The sequence below is a fragment of the Mustelus asterias genome, chromosome 15 (assembly GCF_964213995.1).
Source record: "Mustelus asterias chromosome 15, sMusAst1.hap1.1, whole genome shotgun sequence".
NCBI classification, from domain to species: Eukaryota; Metazoa; Chordata; class Chondrichthyes; order Carcharhiniformes; family Triakidae; genus Mustelus; species Mustelus asterias.
In genome coordinates, this window is record NC_135815.1 from 10,956,360 (window position 1) to 10,974,394 (window position 18,035).

General features: G+C 44.3%; 1 protein-coding gene across 3 annotated transcripts in view; it reads right to left on the reverse strand.

Annotated features, from left to right (window-relative positions):
- LOC144504322 (FERM domain-containing protein 6) overlaps positions 1 to 18,035 on the reverse strand; it is a 64,407-nt gene that overhangs the window by 24,319 nt on the left and 22,053 nt on the right. For all 3 annotated transcript variants that reach the window (XM_078229480.1, XM_078229479.1, XM_078229481.1), the window contains exon 2: positions 5,113 to 5,328. In XM_078229480.1, coding sequence (XP_078085606.1) covers positions 5,113 to 5,208 — 96 coding nt within the window. In that variant the 5' untranslated portion in view covers positions 5,209 to 5,328. The remainder of the gene's footprint in view (positions 1 to 5,112; positions 5,329 to 18,035) is intronic.

Genomic DNA, 18,035 nt, shown 5'->3' on the forward strand with positions numbered 1-18,035 from the left:
CAAGTAATTAGGAAAGCTAACACAACGTTATTTATTGTCTTTTGTGAGGGGAATTGATTACAAAAGTAGGGAGGTTATGGCTCCAGGAATGAGAAGCTTCAGTTATGAGGATAGGTTGGAGAGAAGAAGGCTGAGAGGAAATTTGATGGAAATGTCCAAAATCATGAAGGGATAGGATAGACCAGATAGGGAGAAATTGCGTTTCAGAAAAATTCGGTGTAATTATGATCAGCCATCATTTATGCATTGTTAACTATATAAATGAAGTGTTTCCATTTAATGTTCCTAAATAAAAAGCAATTAAGTATTTTTGCATACACGGTGTAACAGAGTTGCCTATCAGAATTGTGCCAAAAAGGCCCAACCTGAGCCCTACTTGATTTATCTTGATTAACACATCAAATTACTAAATGATTGGCAATGGATATTATTAATGTCAACATCAAGCGCTCCTACATAAAGTAAACTCAATTAGTAAACCTCCCTCTGGCCCCTCCACCAGAGTCCAAATAGTAAACCCCTCCACAGTGCAGCACTGCAAATTGTCCCATTATATTTTCTCTTTAAACTGAAATTAAAGTACCTGGCTTTTAATTACTTCCCAATTTATTAAGTGCAGCTTCAACTGTCAACCAATTTGTAGCTTCAAAATTAATGTAATATTGTGTTCAAAGTACTCCCCAAAGTATCCTCCTTCATTTCCATAAAGAAAATAATTACATGTTACCAGCACTAAAATACTTATTTACTGGTTTCTGTCATTTCAGCTCTTCCTTCCTCCAGATTCACTTCTGAAACATCAGTTAAGAGGCTATATACATCCCATAGCGTCTCCGTTCATTTCCATAGGTGGCGAGTGGGATGGGTTAGCATTTTAGATTGGACCTCAAACTAATCCAGCATTATGCAGACCCAGATCTGCTCCTAGGTCGGGCAAGTAGACCAGCCTCACAATGAAATAAATTAGACCACTGATTTGACCCCTCTCTATCTATCACTACGACGCAACACAAACTGAAAGGTCAATGAAATCAGAAAATGAACAGCAGATAAATAGTGAAAATGCTTCAAGTTAGGACAGATATGAGACAAAGAGTACTTTGAACAGAAAATACACCTCAGAGTCTTCTCACAGAATTCCTACAGTATAGGAGGAGGCTATTTGGCCCATCGTGACTGCACCAACACTTACCCAGGCCCTAACCCCGTAACCCCATGTATTTACCCTACAAATCCCCCTAACTTGTATATCTTGGGACACTAAAGGTAAATTTAGCATGGTCGATCAAGAAACTTCTCTTTAACATAGCATATTATTTAATAATCATTTATTTGTGTGATGAAGTTCTTCCTGATTTCACTCCTCACTCCACTCGGACCTAAAAATTAAAGCTATTTTAAGTTTATTTATTAGTGTCACAAGTAAGCTTACATTAACACTGATTTTACATTAGCAATGAAGTTACTGTGAAAATCCCCTAGTCGCCACACTCCAGTGCCTGTTCAGGTACACTGAGGGAGAATTTAGCATGACCAGTGCACCTAACCAGGACAGCTTTCAGACTGTGGGAGGAAACCGGAGCACCCAGAGGAAACCCACACAGACTCAGGGAGAACGTGCAAACTCTGCACAGACAGTGACCCAAGCTGGGAATTGAAACTGGGTCCCTGGTGCTGTGAGGCAGCAGTGCTAACCACTGTGCCATCATGCCATATCAGTTCCAGTCGATGAAGTGTTAATGTGAGAGTACTGCTGCATAGCTGGAGTTAATCAGAACCAGATGTACGGATTGATTGTTTATGTTTGGGTTGTGACTATGGCTCAAGGCTCATTAAGAACTCTCACAACACCAGGTTAAAGTCCAACAGGTTTATTTGGTAGCACAAGCCACTAGCTTTCGGAGCGCTGCCCCTTCATCAGGTGAGTAGGAATTCTGTTCGCAAGCAGGACATATAAAGACACAAACTCAATTTACAAAATAATGGTTGGAATGCGAGTCTTTACAGGTAATCAAATCTTAAAAGTACAGACAATGTGAGTGGAGAGAGGGTTAAGCACAGATTAAAGAGATGTGTATTGTCTCCAGCCAGGACAAGAGATGTGTATTGTCTCCAGCCAGGACAGTTAGTGAGATTTTGCAAGCCCAGTCAAGTTGTAGGGGTTACAGATAGTGCGACATGAACCCAAGATCCCGGTTGAGGCCATCCTCATGTGTGCAGAACTTGGCTATCAGTCTCTGCTCAACGACTCTGTGTTGTCGTGTGTTGGGGAGGCCGCCTTGGAGAACGCTTACCCGAAGATCAGAGGCCAAATGCCCGTGACCGCTGAAGTGTTCCTCAACAGGAAGAGAACACTCTTGCCTGGTGATTGTCGAGCGGTGTTAATTCATCCATTGTTGTAACGTCTGCATGGTCTCCCCAATGTACCATGCCTCGGGGCATCCTTTCCTGCAGCGTATCAGGTAGACAACGTTGGCCGAGTTGCAAGTGTATGAACCGTGTACCTGGTGGATGATGTTCTCACATAAGATGATGGCATCTGTGTCGATGATCCGACACGTCTTGCAGAGGTTGCTGTGGCAGGGTTATGTAGTGTCGTGGTCACTGTTCTCCTGAAGGCTGGGTAGTTTGCTGCCACTCACCTGACGAAGGAGCAGCGCTCCGAAAGCTAGTGGCGTTTGCTACCAAATAAACCTGTTGGACTTTAACCTGGTGTTGTTAGACTCCTTACTAGTTTGCTGCCACCCAGCCTTCAGGAGAACAGTGACCACGACACCACACAACCCTGCCACAGCAACCTCTGCAAGACTTGCCGGATCATCGACACAGATGCCATCATCTCACATGAGAACACCATCCACGAGGTACATGGTACATACACTTGCAACTCGGCCAACATTGCCGACCTGATACGCTGCAGGAAAGGATGTCCCGAGGCATGGTACATTGGGGAGACCATGCAGACGCTACGACAACGGATGAATGAACACCGCTCGACAATCACTGGCAAGAGCGTTCTCTTCCTGTTGAGGAACACTTCAGCGGTCACGGGCATTCAGCCTCTGATCTTCGGGTAAGCGTTCTCCAAGGCGGCCTCCACGACACACGACAACTCAGAGTCGCTGAGCAGAGACTGATAGCCAAGTTCCGCACACATGAGGACGGCCTCAAACGGGATCTTGGGTTCATGTCACATGATCTGTAACCCCCACGACTTGCCTGGGCTTGCAAAATCTCACTAACTGTCCTGGCTGGAGATAATACACATCTCTTTAACCTGTGCTTAATGCTCTCTCCACTCACATTGTCTGTACCTTTAAGACTTGATTACGTGTGAAGACTTGCATTCCAATCATTATTTTGTAAATTGAGTTTGTGTCTTTATATGCCCTGTTTGTGAACAGAACTCCCATTCACCTGATGAAGGGGCAGCGCTCTGAAAGCTTGTGGCTTGTGCTACCAAATAAACCTGTTGGACTTTAACCTGATGTTGTGAGACTTCTTACTGTGTTTACCCCAGTCCAATGCCGGCATCTCCACATCAAGGCTCATGACCAGGGCCCTGATCACAGCAGACAGTTAACGTTAACATTGCCAGGCAGATAACAAGATCAGAATGCAACACAGGGAAGGCCCTTGGTGACAGGGTTAAAAGGAAAGGATTCAGAAAGGTTCTTTGTCCAGATTTTGAAGATGATAGAGGGAGGGAAAAAACAACAGAAGTCACAATCAGCCATGTGCAGCATCTAGAGTCAGTGGGAAGCAAGAACCATCTGAACCAGCATGTCTACTGCCTTCTTTTGTTAAGTATAATTTTTGTTACTTAATAAATTGTTCTGACACCACTGCATCAAAGGGCTCCTTGTCCAAGTTTGGTTGTCCGGGCTCTAAACCTTTTGCACTGCAGACTTCTGAATGTTGCGCGTGTGGAAAATGTTCCCTGACATTGGAGGTTACTGGTAGATCATAATCAAAAAATATTTTTGAACACCTCACAATGTACAAGGTATTAATTTCAGATTTCTAAAGAACCAAAGCAATGTAAAAATAAGAAGGTATAGAATCATAGAAACCCTACAGTGCAGAAAGAAGCCATTTGGCCCATCGAGTCTGCACCGACCACAATCCCACCCAGGTCCTACCCCCATATCTACCCGCTAACCCACACATCTCAGGACATTAAGGGGCAATTTTAGCATGGCCAATCAACCTAAACTGCACATCTTTGGACTGTGGGAGGAAACCGGAGCACCCGGAGAAAACCCACGCAGACACGAGGAGAATGTGCAAACTCCACACAGACAGTGACCCCAGCCGGGAATCGAACCCAGGTCCCTGGAGCTGTGAAGCAGCAGTGCTAACCACTGTGCTACCGTGCCGCCCATAACATTAAAATTGGAGAGACTTGGAATGGGGAAATCCTAGATTAAGTGCCTGCTTGACTTGTACCAGGTTATGTTTCGGGATTAAGCTGGTCCAGACATTTAAGCATTTTCTTTGCTGCAATACTAGTGACTATTGTCGTATACAAGTTGAAAACTAAGAATGTGGCCAGTCCAGGGAGACTGGAACACCACCACATGTTATAATCTACTGTTATATAAAAGATGCAGCACACTTGGCAGGGTGGCACAGTGGTTAGCACTGCTGCCTCACAGCGCCAGGGACCCACGTTCAATTCCGACCTCGAGTGACTGTGTGGAGTTTGCACATTCTCCCCGTGTCTACGTGGGTTTCCTCTGGATGCTTTGGTTTCCTCCCACGGTGCAAAGATGTGTAGGTTAAGTGGATTAGCCATGGTAAATACGCAGGATTACAGGGCTAGCACAGGGGGGTGGGTCTGGGTAAGGTGCTCTTTTGGAGAGTGAGTGCATACTCGACGGCCTGAATAGCCTCCTTCTGCACTGTAGGGATTCTGTGGTTCAATAGTTTTGATACCAAGAAATGGCATAATGATGTAACTAACTTGCCACCTCCACATAGTTAACCTTTTCATTCGCGTCAAAAATCAATTCTGAAACCCACTCGGAATTACAATAGGTAATATCAATTGATACTCCAGCTGCAATAAATACTAAGCTCTAGCCAGTGCCACAAAAAAATCCTACTTACTCCAACGAGAACTTCAAGCTGTTCCTTGTTTGGCAGAAGTACAGAAACAATGCGTTGGCCTGGCATCATTTTATTTTGGAATAGCTGGTTACTCATGTCGAGATTGTGGGAAGATTTCAATTTAATTAATCTCTGTCCAGCCCAGTTCTGTCTTCTACAGGTTATGACGCTCTCTTCACTGAACGCAGGACCACATCCAGTCTGCCCTCATCCTCCCTGCCAAATAACATGTTCCAACGTTAATGAATGAAAACAAAGCAAGCAACACACTAGGATTTGTGGATTTAAACACGTAGAGGCATAAACAATTTAGAAATTCATGCCACAGATGGGGTGCATCATTTAAGTGTTACACACAAACATAAGCATTTTTGGCATCCAAAGAATGACGGAAGCGGGCTTAAGAGAATTCAGACTCCTAGTCGAACCTAGTCATCAGCATTGACACAAACTTTTATGAAATAAAATCAGATTCATAGACAAAGACAAGTCATTCCAGAAAACTTTTCTCCCAAAAAAGGCAACCATAACACTGAAGGTAGCGTTGGAAACAACTAAAAAGTTTTTTAAAAAACATCCACCCACTTTGAGATATTGAGCAAATAGATACAAATGCTTCCAATGATCACCTGACTTAGCAGATCCCTTATGTCCCGCTTTATCTGTGGTGCAGTCCAAAATATGTGACAAATATCAACTGTGCCATTACATGCATTCATGTACATTTGTATGTAACAGGTCTTTGAGCACATTGTAAATACAACCAAATCCCCAATTTAATCAAACATGCCTTACGAGAGAGGAGGAGGAATAGACCATATGAGCCATAGAGCCTGCTCTGTCATTCAATTTAATCAAAGCTGATCTTCTATCTCAAATTCCCCATACTGCTTAACTCCCTGAGCGATGAAAAATCGATCTGAATATACTCAACGATGGAGCATCAAAACCTGGTAGAGAATTTGAAAAATTCACAACCCTAAAGAAATGTCTCCTCACCCCCATCTTAATTGATCAACCCATTATCTGTGCCCCCATCGTGTTCGAGATTCTCCAGTCCCGGGAGACTGTCTAGCCTGTCAAAACCCTTCGCAATCCTGTACATTTCAATGAGATTCTTCTAAGCTCCAGAGAGTATAGGCCCAATTTACTCAGCCTCTCATCATAAGACATGCTACTGTGCAACACGCACTTTCGAGGATTTTGATGATAAATGCTTTGTCAGAATTTCTTTCCTCCAACTGTAGTTTTTCTTTTAAGAATTTTACTTTTTCTCTTCTCAGCCTTGGTGTGCACCCGTGCTGTGTGCTTTGGCCCCTCACATTGATTGCTCTCGATGAATAACACAAAAAACGTGCTCTCAGCAACAAAGGTAGGAGGGGCTCAGACCAAAGTCAAAAATAGAAAAAGAAGCCATGCAAAGACTGTAAATAAAATTTAAGATGATCAAATCCCTTGAAATTTATGTCATCAGAATCAGCTGACTAAATTCTAGAGTTGTAATTCACTCCCACCTATCCAATAACTATGCAATCAATTTACCATACAGACTATATGTACACATCAGTTACATTATTCCGGTCCTAATTAAATATTAAATATGAGGTTGAGCAACACCTCGATTTTAAAATTCTCATCCTTGGGTTTAAACCTCAGCAGAACCTGGCCCATCCTTATCTCTTTCAGCTCCTACAACCTTATAACCTTCCACTTTGTGTGTTGCATAATAACATATTGCAAATAATTGGGGATTTGGTGGTATTTGCCATTTCTGGAGGATTTGTTACATACGTATATATTTCTGGTGGCACTGTAGATATTTGTCACATATCTTGGACTCTAACAGGTAAAACTGAACACCAGAGGTCCACTAAATCAGGTGGTCTTTGGAAATATTTACATCTCTATGCTCAGTATCTCATTGTGGGTGAACTTTCTTTAAAACAGCATTTTTCTCCCCCAAAGCTGTCAGTGTTATCTGAGTATAGTTTTCTACAATGATTGGCAGTAGCCATTATCAGGGGGCTCCTCAAATTCTGGCCTCCTGTGCATCCAAGATTTCCATCACTCCATATTGATAGCCGTGGGGGAGTCGGTTTAGCTCAGTTGACTGGACGGCTGGTTTGAGATGCAAAACAACGCCAACAGCATGAGTTCAATTCCTGTACTGGCTGATGTTATTCATGAAAGGCCTTACCTTCTCAACCTCGCCTAAGGTGTGGTGATCCTCCAGTTAAACCACCACCAGTCAGCTCTCCCCCTCAAAGGGGGCAACCAGCCTATGGTCATCTGGGACTATGGCGACAGGATTCTCTTAAAGTTAACTTGCAAGTTGACTTTATAGTTAGGAAGGCAAATGCAACATTAGCATTCATTTCGAGAGGACTAGAATACAAAAGCAGGGATGTATTGCTGAGGCTGTATAAGGCTCTGGTCAGACCACAGTTAGAGTCTGGTGAGCAATTTTGGTCCCCGTATCTAAGGAAGGATGTGCTGGCCCTGGAGAGGGTCCAGAGGAGGCTCACAAGAATGATCTCAGGAATGAAAAGCTTGATGTATGAGGAGTGTTTGAGGACCCTGGGACTGTACTCGATGGAGTTTAGAAGGATGAGGGAGGGATCTCATTGAAACTTACAGAATACTGAATGGCCTGGAGAGAGTGGACTTGGGAAAGGTGGTTCCATTGGTAGACGAGACTAGGATCCGAGGGCACAGCCTCAAAATAAAGGGATGACTTTTTAGAACCGAGATGAAGAGGAATTTCTTCAGCCAGAGGGTGGTGAACCTATGGAATTCATTGCCACAGAAGGCTGTGGAGGCCAGGTCACTGAGTATATTTAAGACAGAGATAGAGAGGTTATTGATTGGTAAGGTTACGGGAAAAGACAGGAAAATGGGGTTGAGAAATGTATGAGCCATGATTGAGTGGCGGAGCAGACTCGACGGGCCGAATGGCCTAATTCTGCTCCTATATCTTATGGACTTTATTGATAAATCTGACTTCAGCTGCCTAGGCTCCAAGTGCGGGAGTTCCCTTTCAAAACCTCTCAGCCTTTAGAAAATTCCTGACATCCACATCTTTGACTAAACTGTCCTATGTGGCTTGGTGCCAAGTTGAAGCTCCTGTGAAGTTAGGATGTTTCAAAATTTTAAAGGAACCACATAAATGCAAGCTGTTGCAAATCAGGTATTGTTGCCTCCCAGGAAGTGAGTGTTCCCTCTAGGAATTCAGACTATGCATTTATCCCCCCACCGAATGCAAAGACTCCAAGCAGACTATAAATTAACTGTAATTAATATCATAGACGGGGGTTAATCATCTTCTCATGCAGTATGAATTATTGTTCCCTTTATTGTTGATATGCTTGCAATATGTCCTGGTGAGTCATTATGAAAAGCTTAGACAGCTTGTCTCTTTTTTTCAGCAATACTATAGACTCTATTAAAACTATAAGAGTCTTAAAGAAGTGTGTTTGCATTGAACATAGAACATAGAACATAGAAAGCCACAGCACAAACAGGCCCTTCGGCCCACAAGTTGCGCCGATCACATCCCCACCTCTAGGCCTATCTATAGCCCTCAATCCCATTAAATCCCATGTACTCATCCAGAAGTCTCTTAAAAGACCCCAACGAGTTTGCCTCCACCACCACCGACGTCAGCCGATTCCACTCACCCACCACCCTCTGAGTGAAAAACTTACCCCTGACATCCCCCCTGTACCTACCCCCCAGCACCTTAAACCTGTGTCCTCTCGTAGCAACCATTTCAGCCCTTGGAAATAGCCTCTGAGAGTCCACCCTATCCAGACCCCTCAACATCTTGTAAACCTCTATCAGGTCACCTCTCATCCTTCGTCTCTCCAGGGAGAAGAGACCAAGCTCCCTCAACCTATCCTCATAAGGCATGCCCCCCAATCCAGGCAACATCCTTGTAAATCTCCTCTGCACCCTTTCAATGGCTTCAACATCTTTCCTGTAATGAGGTGACCAGAACTGCGCGCAGTACTCCAAGTGGGGTCTAACCAGGGTCCTATAAAGCTGCAGCATTATCTCCCGACTCCTAAACTCAATCCCTCGATTAATGAAGGCTAGTACGCCATACGCCTTCTTGACCGCATCCTCCACCTGCGAGGCCGATTTAAGAGTCCTATGGACCCGGACCCCAAGGTCCCTCTGATCCTCTACACTGCTAAGAATGGTACCCTTCATTTTATACTGCTGCTCCATCCCATTGGATCTGCCAAAATGGATCACCACACACTTATCCGGGTTGAAGTCCATCTGCCACTTCTCCGCCCAGTCCTGCATTCTATCTATGTCTCGCTGCAACTTCTGACATCCCTCCAAACTATCCACAACACCACCTACCTTGGTGTCGTCAGCAAACTTACCAACCCATCCCTCCACTTCCTCATCCAGGTCATTTATGAAAATGACAAACAGCAAGGGTCCCAGAACAGATCCCTGGGGCACTCCACTGGTCACTGACCTCCATGCAGAGAAAGACCCCTCCACAGCCACTCTCTGCCTTCTGCAGGCAAGCCAGTTCTGGATCCACAAGGCAACAGCCCCTTGGATCCCATGCCCTCTCACTTTCTCAAGAAGTCTTGCATGGGGGACCTTATCGAACGCTTTGCTGAAGTCCATATAGACCACATCCACCGCTCTTCCTTCGTCAATGTGCTTGGTCACATTTTCAAAGAACTCAACCAGGCTCGTAAGGCACGACCTGCCCCTGACAAAGCTGACTTTAAGGGATACTGTCAGAGAAGTTAGTATCTAATAATGCAACCCCTTCATGCCAGGCCCAATTCATTAATCCAGAGAGCTGCACCTAACTATGAGAGTCTAAGCTGTATGGGCAGACCCATGCACCAATCAGATATACTAACGATTGGTGTTCCCAGGTGTTTAATTTAGGGTGATGTTGGGGTGGAATGGGAAGGGACAGAAAGAATTCTTTCAACTGGTTTATAATTTGAAAAGACGTGACGATGGCTGAGAATCTCTTCATAAAGGTCACACTCAGATGCCAATTGGCAGCTCTTTCAACAGATCTTAAAGTCTACCTGAAAATAAAATGTCAGCAATTACAAAGAAATGTAAAGGAGAAGAAAAAGCCAAGCTGAATACGCACAGGGCAGAATTTTCTGCTCCCGCCCACTGCGTGAATTGAGCTGACAGGACAGAAAATGCAGCGGACCATGTAAAGGTCCATTGACCTCGGGCGGGAATTTCCGGTCTTTGGGTGTCGGCAGCCAGAAAATCCCACAGTTAACAAAATTAACACTCTTGCAAGTGAGAATTTTTTCCTTATTCTTTAATGGGATGTGGGCTCTACAGGCAAGTCAAACATCTGCTTCCCATCCCCAATTGCCTTTGAGTGGCTTGCTAGGCCACTTCAGAGCACAATTAAGAGTCAACCACATCACTCTGGGTTTGGAGCCATATGTAGGCCAGACCAGGTAAGGATGGCAGATTTCCTTCCCTAAAGGACATCAGTGAACCAGATGGGTTTTTACTTCAATTAATGATAGCTTCATGTTTACCATTAGTTTTCTACTCTGGATTTATTAAATTCAACCAGCTGCCATGGTGGGATTTGAACTCATGATCCCTTAACATTAGCCTGGGCTTCTGGAATTACTAGTCCATTGACATTGCCACTAAACCACCATCTCCCCCTATATATGAGGAGAGACTAAGTCGGTTAGGATTATATCCATTGGAGTTTAGAAGAGTGAGAGGGGATCTCATTGAAACTTATAAAATTCTAACAGGATTATGCAGGTTAGATTCAGAAAGAATGTTCCCAATGGTGGGGGAATCCAGAACTAGAGGTCAGAGTTTAAGGGTAAGGGATAAACCTTTTAGAACTGAGGTGAGGAGAAAATTTCTTCACCCAGAGAGTGGTGAATGTGTGGAATTTGCTACCACATAAAGTAGTTGAGGCCAAAACATTGTGTGATTTCAAAAATAAATTAGATATAGCTCTTGGGGCTAAAGGAATCAAGGGATATGGGGAAAGGCAGGATCAGGGTATTGAATTTGATTATCAGCCTGGATCAAAATGAATGGCGAAGCAGGTTCGAAGGGTCGAATGGCCAACTTCTGCTTCTATTTTCTATGTTTCTATGTATACGAATGAATAATCGCTTTTAACAGACCAGGAATCAGTTGATCAGTTCAGAACCAAGTCAAAGATTTGAAAACAGTCTGATCAACCACACACAAAGTGAGGGCTAACAATATGGCAGGCAGAGGCACCGGCATATAGGTGGACACACCCACACACGTCTGGGATTTTCCAGTCCCACCGGCGGCGTGAATGGGTGCATGTGAGACCAAAAAATTTGGAGAGCATCCAAAAGTCTATTGGCTTTGGACAGGAATTCCTGGTCCTCAGCTGGTGGTACAGGAAATTCTGCCAATACACACCAGACACTTGCTAATGCACGAGTTAGTGAGCCAGTTTCGCACTTGCACAGATAACATCAGCCTCAATTCCACATGCGTGCGTGATATTTTTCACAAAAGCTAACATTTCAAATATTAGCCCTGTGACACCCCTTCCACAACCCCCCCCCCCCCCCCACCCACGACCCCCCCCCCCCCCCCCCCCCACCCACGACCCCAGCCCCATTGCCATGACCATCCAAAATACAGACTACTCTGGTCGAAAATCCAGATGGGTTCTCACCCTACTTTCGGCCGGAACAAAACCTGGATTTACTTTTCAGTAAGCCGCTTGCTCGGGGAGGTTGTTTTTGTTCTCCCAGCAATTAAAAATAACAAGGATTTTCAACAAGGAGCCAGGGAAAACCAGCCCAAGCATGTCCATTCTTTGACCCACACCTACTCAGGTACACACCATGTCGTTCCATGGTAAGTAAAATAGATGTAGTTCAAGAGGGATAATAGCAAAGCCCTGACATAACAGTAATATGGATAATGGACAAAAGGGATATTACTTAATCACCACCTCCCAATGACAAGATGTTTAGTGTAAAGGCGATCAGCACAGTTTCATCAAAACCAAAAAGGATTAGCAGCTAAAGATTAACTACAATCAGTATGCTCTCTCTCTAATTCTTTGATCATAATTCATAGTCCCACACCTTTGGGTAAGCCCGCAACAACACACACACACAAAATTCACTGTCACAACATTTATTTATGAATCTTATGTACAGTCAAACAGATCCAAATTCCCTCTCCACTCCCATAATAAATGGAAACCTCCAAGCAGACCAGAAAGCAGCTCTTGGCCACTGAGAGCATCTGTGGTATCGATATTTAGTTCTGAATAGCCAAATGGATCCATCAACAGAAATTAAAGCCCCAGGTTTTCAATTCCCCTCCCAGAATGGGCACCGGGGGGGCTAAATGGCCTACTCCTGTTCCTATGTTCCTAATATTCATCTGCTGCTCTAACCTTGAAATCAGACAGATTTCTCAAGTATTGACTCCCATTTGGATGACGGTAGGAAGTCAACATCTTTCTGCAGTCTCATTCCAAATGCAAACACCAGGGGCTGGATTTTCTATGTGGAGATCAGGACCCTGTCAACAGGCCCAAATGGCTTGTGTCAAGACAGTTGAGCATTTTCCCCGAATTGGCCCAATTATTGGCCAGAGCTGTCTACCGGGCTTCTAAAGCTGGGAGAACAGTGGGCGAGACTCCAGCTCAGAAGCAGCATCAGGATGCCAAAATGGAGGTGCCCTCTCTCCAACTCTTATTTTTAAATGAAAAAATTAGTAGCCAGGACAAATTGAGAGCTAGGGGAGACAGGGGAAAGTCTTGCACAGGGAGGTCTATTGCTGTAGATGAAACCAGGCAGGAAAGGAGCCTGGAGTACTGGCTCCTCAGTTGGCCTCCAACAATAGGCCTTTAATTGGCTACTCGCCACTGGTGGGCAAGTAGCCACCCCCCCCCCCCCCCTTCATTATACCTCTCAAAAAATGCCCCAGGAATGGGACGAAGCCGGGGAATGAGCCACTGGCGCAAAGTTCCACACCTGCCTGTCTCAGTCTCCCCTGTACAACCACCTCCACCTCTTCCACCAGAGCCTAAAAATACAGCTCAGCCATTGATCATTGGAGAGCTATTCAACAATGGAAGGAAGTGTTACTGCTGATTCCAAACCTGCCCTGAATGGGCAGTTTCCATTGCGAGTTACCAGGGTTTGGATACCAAGTTTCTCTGCTCCTCAGCCCAGAGCACTGAGGTCAATTGTAGAACCCCTATTGGCAGGCTATGTGCAGATTAGCCTCAAAGCTTTCACTAAGAATTCCAGGAATGTCCATTCCACCCACTGAGTATCAAGATCCAAAGTGCAGTTATTAAAGCATTTTGTGATAAACTGGCGCCTGGCTCAATATATGCATTATTTGTCTCTATCACAAAACAAACAACTCAGTTGACTGATGTTGGGGAAAGTATTAATCTGTAAAGATCATTCCTCACGAGTTACAGGACATTAACCTCTGTATCATAACAAGCCAACTGATTCATGCTGCAGGGATTTGCTGTAATCAGATATGTTAGGTGTCCAACAAACCTTTGTACTTTACCGTTTGTATTTATATTGATACAGAATTATTTGACTGCACATCTCCCCCAGCTCCAAAATGCTTGGCATTGTAACTAAAAGCAGTTGCATTATTGTGGCTGAAATGTTTGATCAGCAACAAGTCACAGATAAAATAATTTTAGCTTTGATTTATACATTAGAGGAGGAAAAAAGAATAAGGTTTTTTCGATGGGGTGAGTTGAAGTTGGGTGAGAGGAGGCTCAAAAACTGTTTGGGCCAAATGGCCTATTTCCATGACTTCATTCTATGGCAGTCTAGATTAATAACAAATAGGTTTTCAAAGTGGAACCCCAAGCTTCTGGGACTCCAAGAGTGCAATAACTCAGGAAGCCAACTGGAAAGGAACAACATTTTATTTGTCAAAGTAAAAGTTAAACCACAGTCCTGTGGTACATGTACATGAATCCCATCTGGGACGATAGAATAGATCCCACTCAGGGGTCTGCCTTATCAAGGGCTCAGGATAGGATTTCCACTGGGTTAGGCAATTGCCTATCACCACTGGAATTCATATTCCGCAAGTCCTACTGGAAGGTCAATCAGTGATTCGCCATGTAAGTCCTGGTGGTTATCACAGAGATGATGGTCAGATTTCCCTGAAGGCTCCACCCAAGATACAGCAGGGGTTGCTCGACCGTCCACTCTTATTTGCACAAGCCTAAACAATGGGTGTTGTTGGCCAGCTATTTGCCTGAAATCTAACAGCATTCACACTCATCTTCGCCAGGGGGTGCTGATAGCGATCTGGAGTAGGCATTGTAGTGGCAGGGTGGGCACTGTAATGACTTCAATCAGGCCATTGATGTTGGCTGATTGGAATATGAACTCCCTCATTAAAGATCCAATTGATGGGCCAATCAGGGAGTCTTTACCTTGTACTTAACCAGGAGTGTCAGTTCCTCTGACACCCCCGGAGGTAGACTGCAAACTGTTAATACTCTGTGTACTGCTGTTAAACTTCGCAAATAAACGGATTTTGGTGAAGGGATTTCTGTCTCCGAAGACTTATTACAGGCACAAACGGAGTATCATTCTGAGATGAATAGGTCAATTTGCATCACCTACAATCTCTGAAATGCTATACGCTGATTATATTGGTTAAAGGAAGCACTTCAAGATGAAAAGCCAACATCCAGTTATTACAGTTAAAGTTTGTGATATGTATTTTCAATTTGGGCTTCCTGAAAGAGTATAAATCATCTCTGTTGCAATGTCACATTCAATGCAGATAAGTGTGACAGATCGTACAGAATAAAGGGCACATACGTTATTAAAGAATGTATGTAATGTAGGAGGACACACTCAAACTGTGTGCATTGTGGGGAGAACACCCTACCCAAGTGCATTTCATTCCTCTTTGAAGCTTCAGCCCCAAAGGAATTCAACCACTCGGGCCTACGCACAGTTGAAAGGGCAATGGCACCATGATGCATCATGCACCGTTCCCTTTACCGCAACACATGTGACAAACCTCAAAAAAGAAACGCTGGCACCAGACCAGGTAATCACTTACACTGCTGTCAGCTCACCCCGATGCTGTACTCCCAGTTTGAAATATTTCAGTACCTACACTTAGGTATTTGGAAACATCCATCTCCATGAACCATGGTGGCAGAGCGGGTAGGGTGATTCTGGGGTGGGAGCAGGTGTGCCCCTGAGTGGCTGAATTTCTTTGGGGCTGAAGCCTCAAAGCGGAATGAAATGCACTCAGATAGGGTGTTCTCCCTGCAATGCACACAGCTCGAGTCTGTCCTCCTACATTACGTACATTCTTTAATAACATACTTGCCCTTCATTCTGTACGATCTGTCACGCTTACCTGCATTGAATGTGATATTTCAACAGAGTTGATTTGCACTCCTTCAGGAAGCCCAAATGTTCAGTTTAATGTACAATGTCATAAAAGCCAAATCAAACAGTTAAGAGAATGGTTTACAAAAGAAAAGGAAAGCAGCAATTTTCCTTTGTTTATCCCAGGGTAGAAGCTAGTATTTATTGCTCATCCCTGGCTGCCCTGGGAAGGAGGAGAGACCTTCTTCTTGAACTGCCAGACTGCATGATGACAGTGCTCCCACATTGATAGCAGGAAGGGAATCCCAGAGCACTGACTCAGTAACGATGAAGGAACATCAATGTACATCCAATTTAGCTATCAATACTACAGAAACCCACCTCCATAACCTTCAACTCCCTTGTCAATCAAAAATCTCACTCAGCCTTGAGTATATTCAATGACACTGCCTCCACTGTTCGGTGGAGAGGAAAATTTCAAAGTCTAATAACCCTCAAAGAAGAAACTCCTCCTCATCTATGTCTTAAAGGGGAGACCACTTATTCTTAAACTGTCCCCACTAGTTCCAGACTCTCCCACAAGGGGAACTATCTGCCAAGCATTCATCCTTGTGTTGCTTACAATGGCTCAAGATGTTCCTTTTAGGCACAGAAGATTGAAATGAGCAAATCTCAGGGAGCTTTCATCAGTCAGGTGGCTACACTACAATAATCTTCCCTGCTCACCTTTACACCCTACAGAAATCCGAGTGAAAGAAACGCTTCTGCTATTTTCCAACACTTCCAAATCAGTGTCATCAATGTGATTTTATTAAAGCCACTGGTGCAATGGGAAATGGCATAAAGTACTTCAGCATGAATCCATGCACAGGATTCTCTGGCCTTTCCATGACATGTATCTCATGGGGGGGTGGGGGGGTGGGGGCGCTCCTTCTGCACCCACCATTTCCCATTGACTCCACCCCAAGCCACCGGGGTGTGTCGTCGGCATGCCCGGAAGATCCTGCTGGCACCAACAGCCAGAATGTTCCGGCCCATGTTTTCAGGGAGCAGAGGGCTAGCCAACAGAAATGGTGAAAGGAAATAAAAAAGATTCAACAGCCCATGCAAAGAAACTTGCATTGGCCTATTTGACTTTGAGTACACATGAGGGGGGATTCTGTGTTACCCTTTTCAGGAGTGGGGGGCATCGGCGATGGGAGCAGGAAATCGCACGGGAATCCCAAAACATGGTTTATGCTGGCGGGAGTTGCTATCCCAATTGTCCCCACCAACACCTCTCCCCCCAACCCAATGACATTGAGCTTCAGGATCCCCATTTAAATGCATTTAAATGTAATTATTAAGCCTTTATGCCTGATAATGCACCCCCGCCCCTCAATCCTCCTCGCCACCACCCCCTCAACCCCCCTCACCCCCCCACCCCCTCACATTAGATTGTCCATTCACATGAGGGCCCTTTGCTAACATCTAAAATTTTAGAAGCTCCAAAGCCAATAGGACAGCTCATACTTCACTAACATTGCACCATGATTTGAATTTCACACAAATGCTTTGCTCCATTTAACCTAAATAACGTGGTTTACCAGGTAAAACAGGGCAGTCTGACTCCACTCCAGAGACCCATGTAAATAATCTTGTTGACTGGCAGTCCCAGTGCATATTGAGGGTGACTGCTTCCAAAATGGGCTTCCTATTGGCCCTCCAGCTCCGAAAACCTGCTCACCTTCCTTAATTGGATGGCAAGGTCACTCTCTCTGGCTATTAATTGGCAAAATATCAGGTGGGTGACTGTTCCTCACACAGTGCGGGCTTCTGACCCCCATTCGAGGCTGACAGCCGGGTCTTGAAGACCGCAGGAAAATTCTACCCCAAAGAATTTTCACTTTAAAAAGTGGCAAAATTCACAGAACACCTAGAACCAGGTGTCACTGTTTAAAGATAAGCGGCGCCAATTTAAGACAGAGATGAGGCAATTTTTTTTCTCTCAGAGGATTGAGAGTCTTTGGGAATCTCTTCGTCAAAAGGCAGTGGAAGCAAAATCTTTAAATATTTTTAAATCAGAGCAAGATAGATTTATGATAAGCAAGGTGGTGAAAGGTTATCTGGGGTAGTTCAGAATGTGGGGTTGAGGTTCCAATCAGATCAGCCATGATCTTACAGAATGGCAGAGCAGGCTCGAGGAGCCGAGTGGCCTACTCCTGCCCCTAATTTGTATGTTCGTATGTAACATGTTTAATGTGAGAGCAAACAAGCTTGGGCATATTTCTGGAACAAGACTCTTTCAGTTTAGCAAAGAGAACCTTTTCACTGAACAAGTTAAATTATATAGGGCACAGCTTGTTCTGAAAATGCACACAAATCTAAAAATAAAGGGAAGACATTTATTGAAGCCTACAATTTACAGCCTATCATAACAATTCAAGATTTGTAATGAATATAAGGCAGTCACCCAGTCACTGGTTTAGTAAACTTTTAAGAGGTTCCATATTCTTATCAAAGACATACAGGTAGAGTACCTCAAATCTGACTACT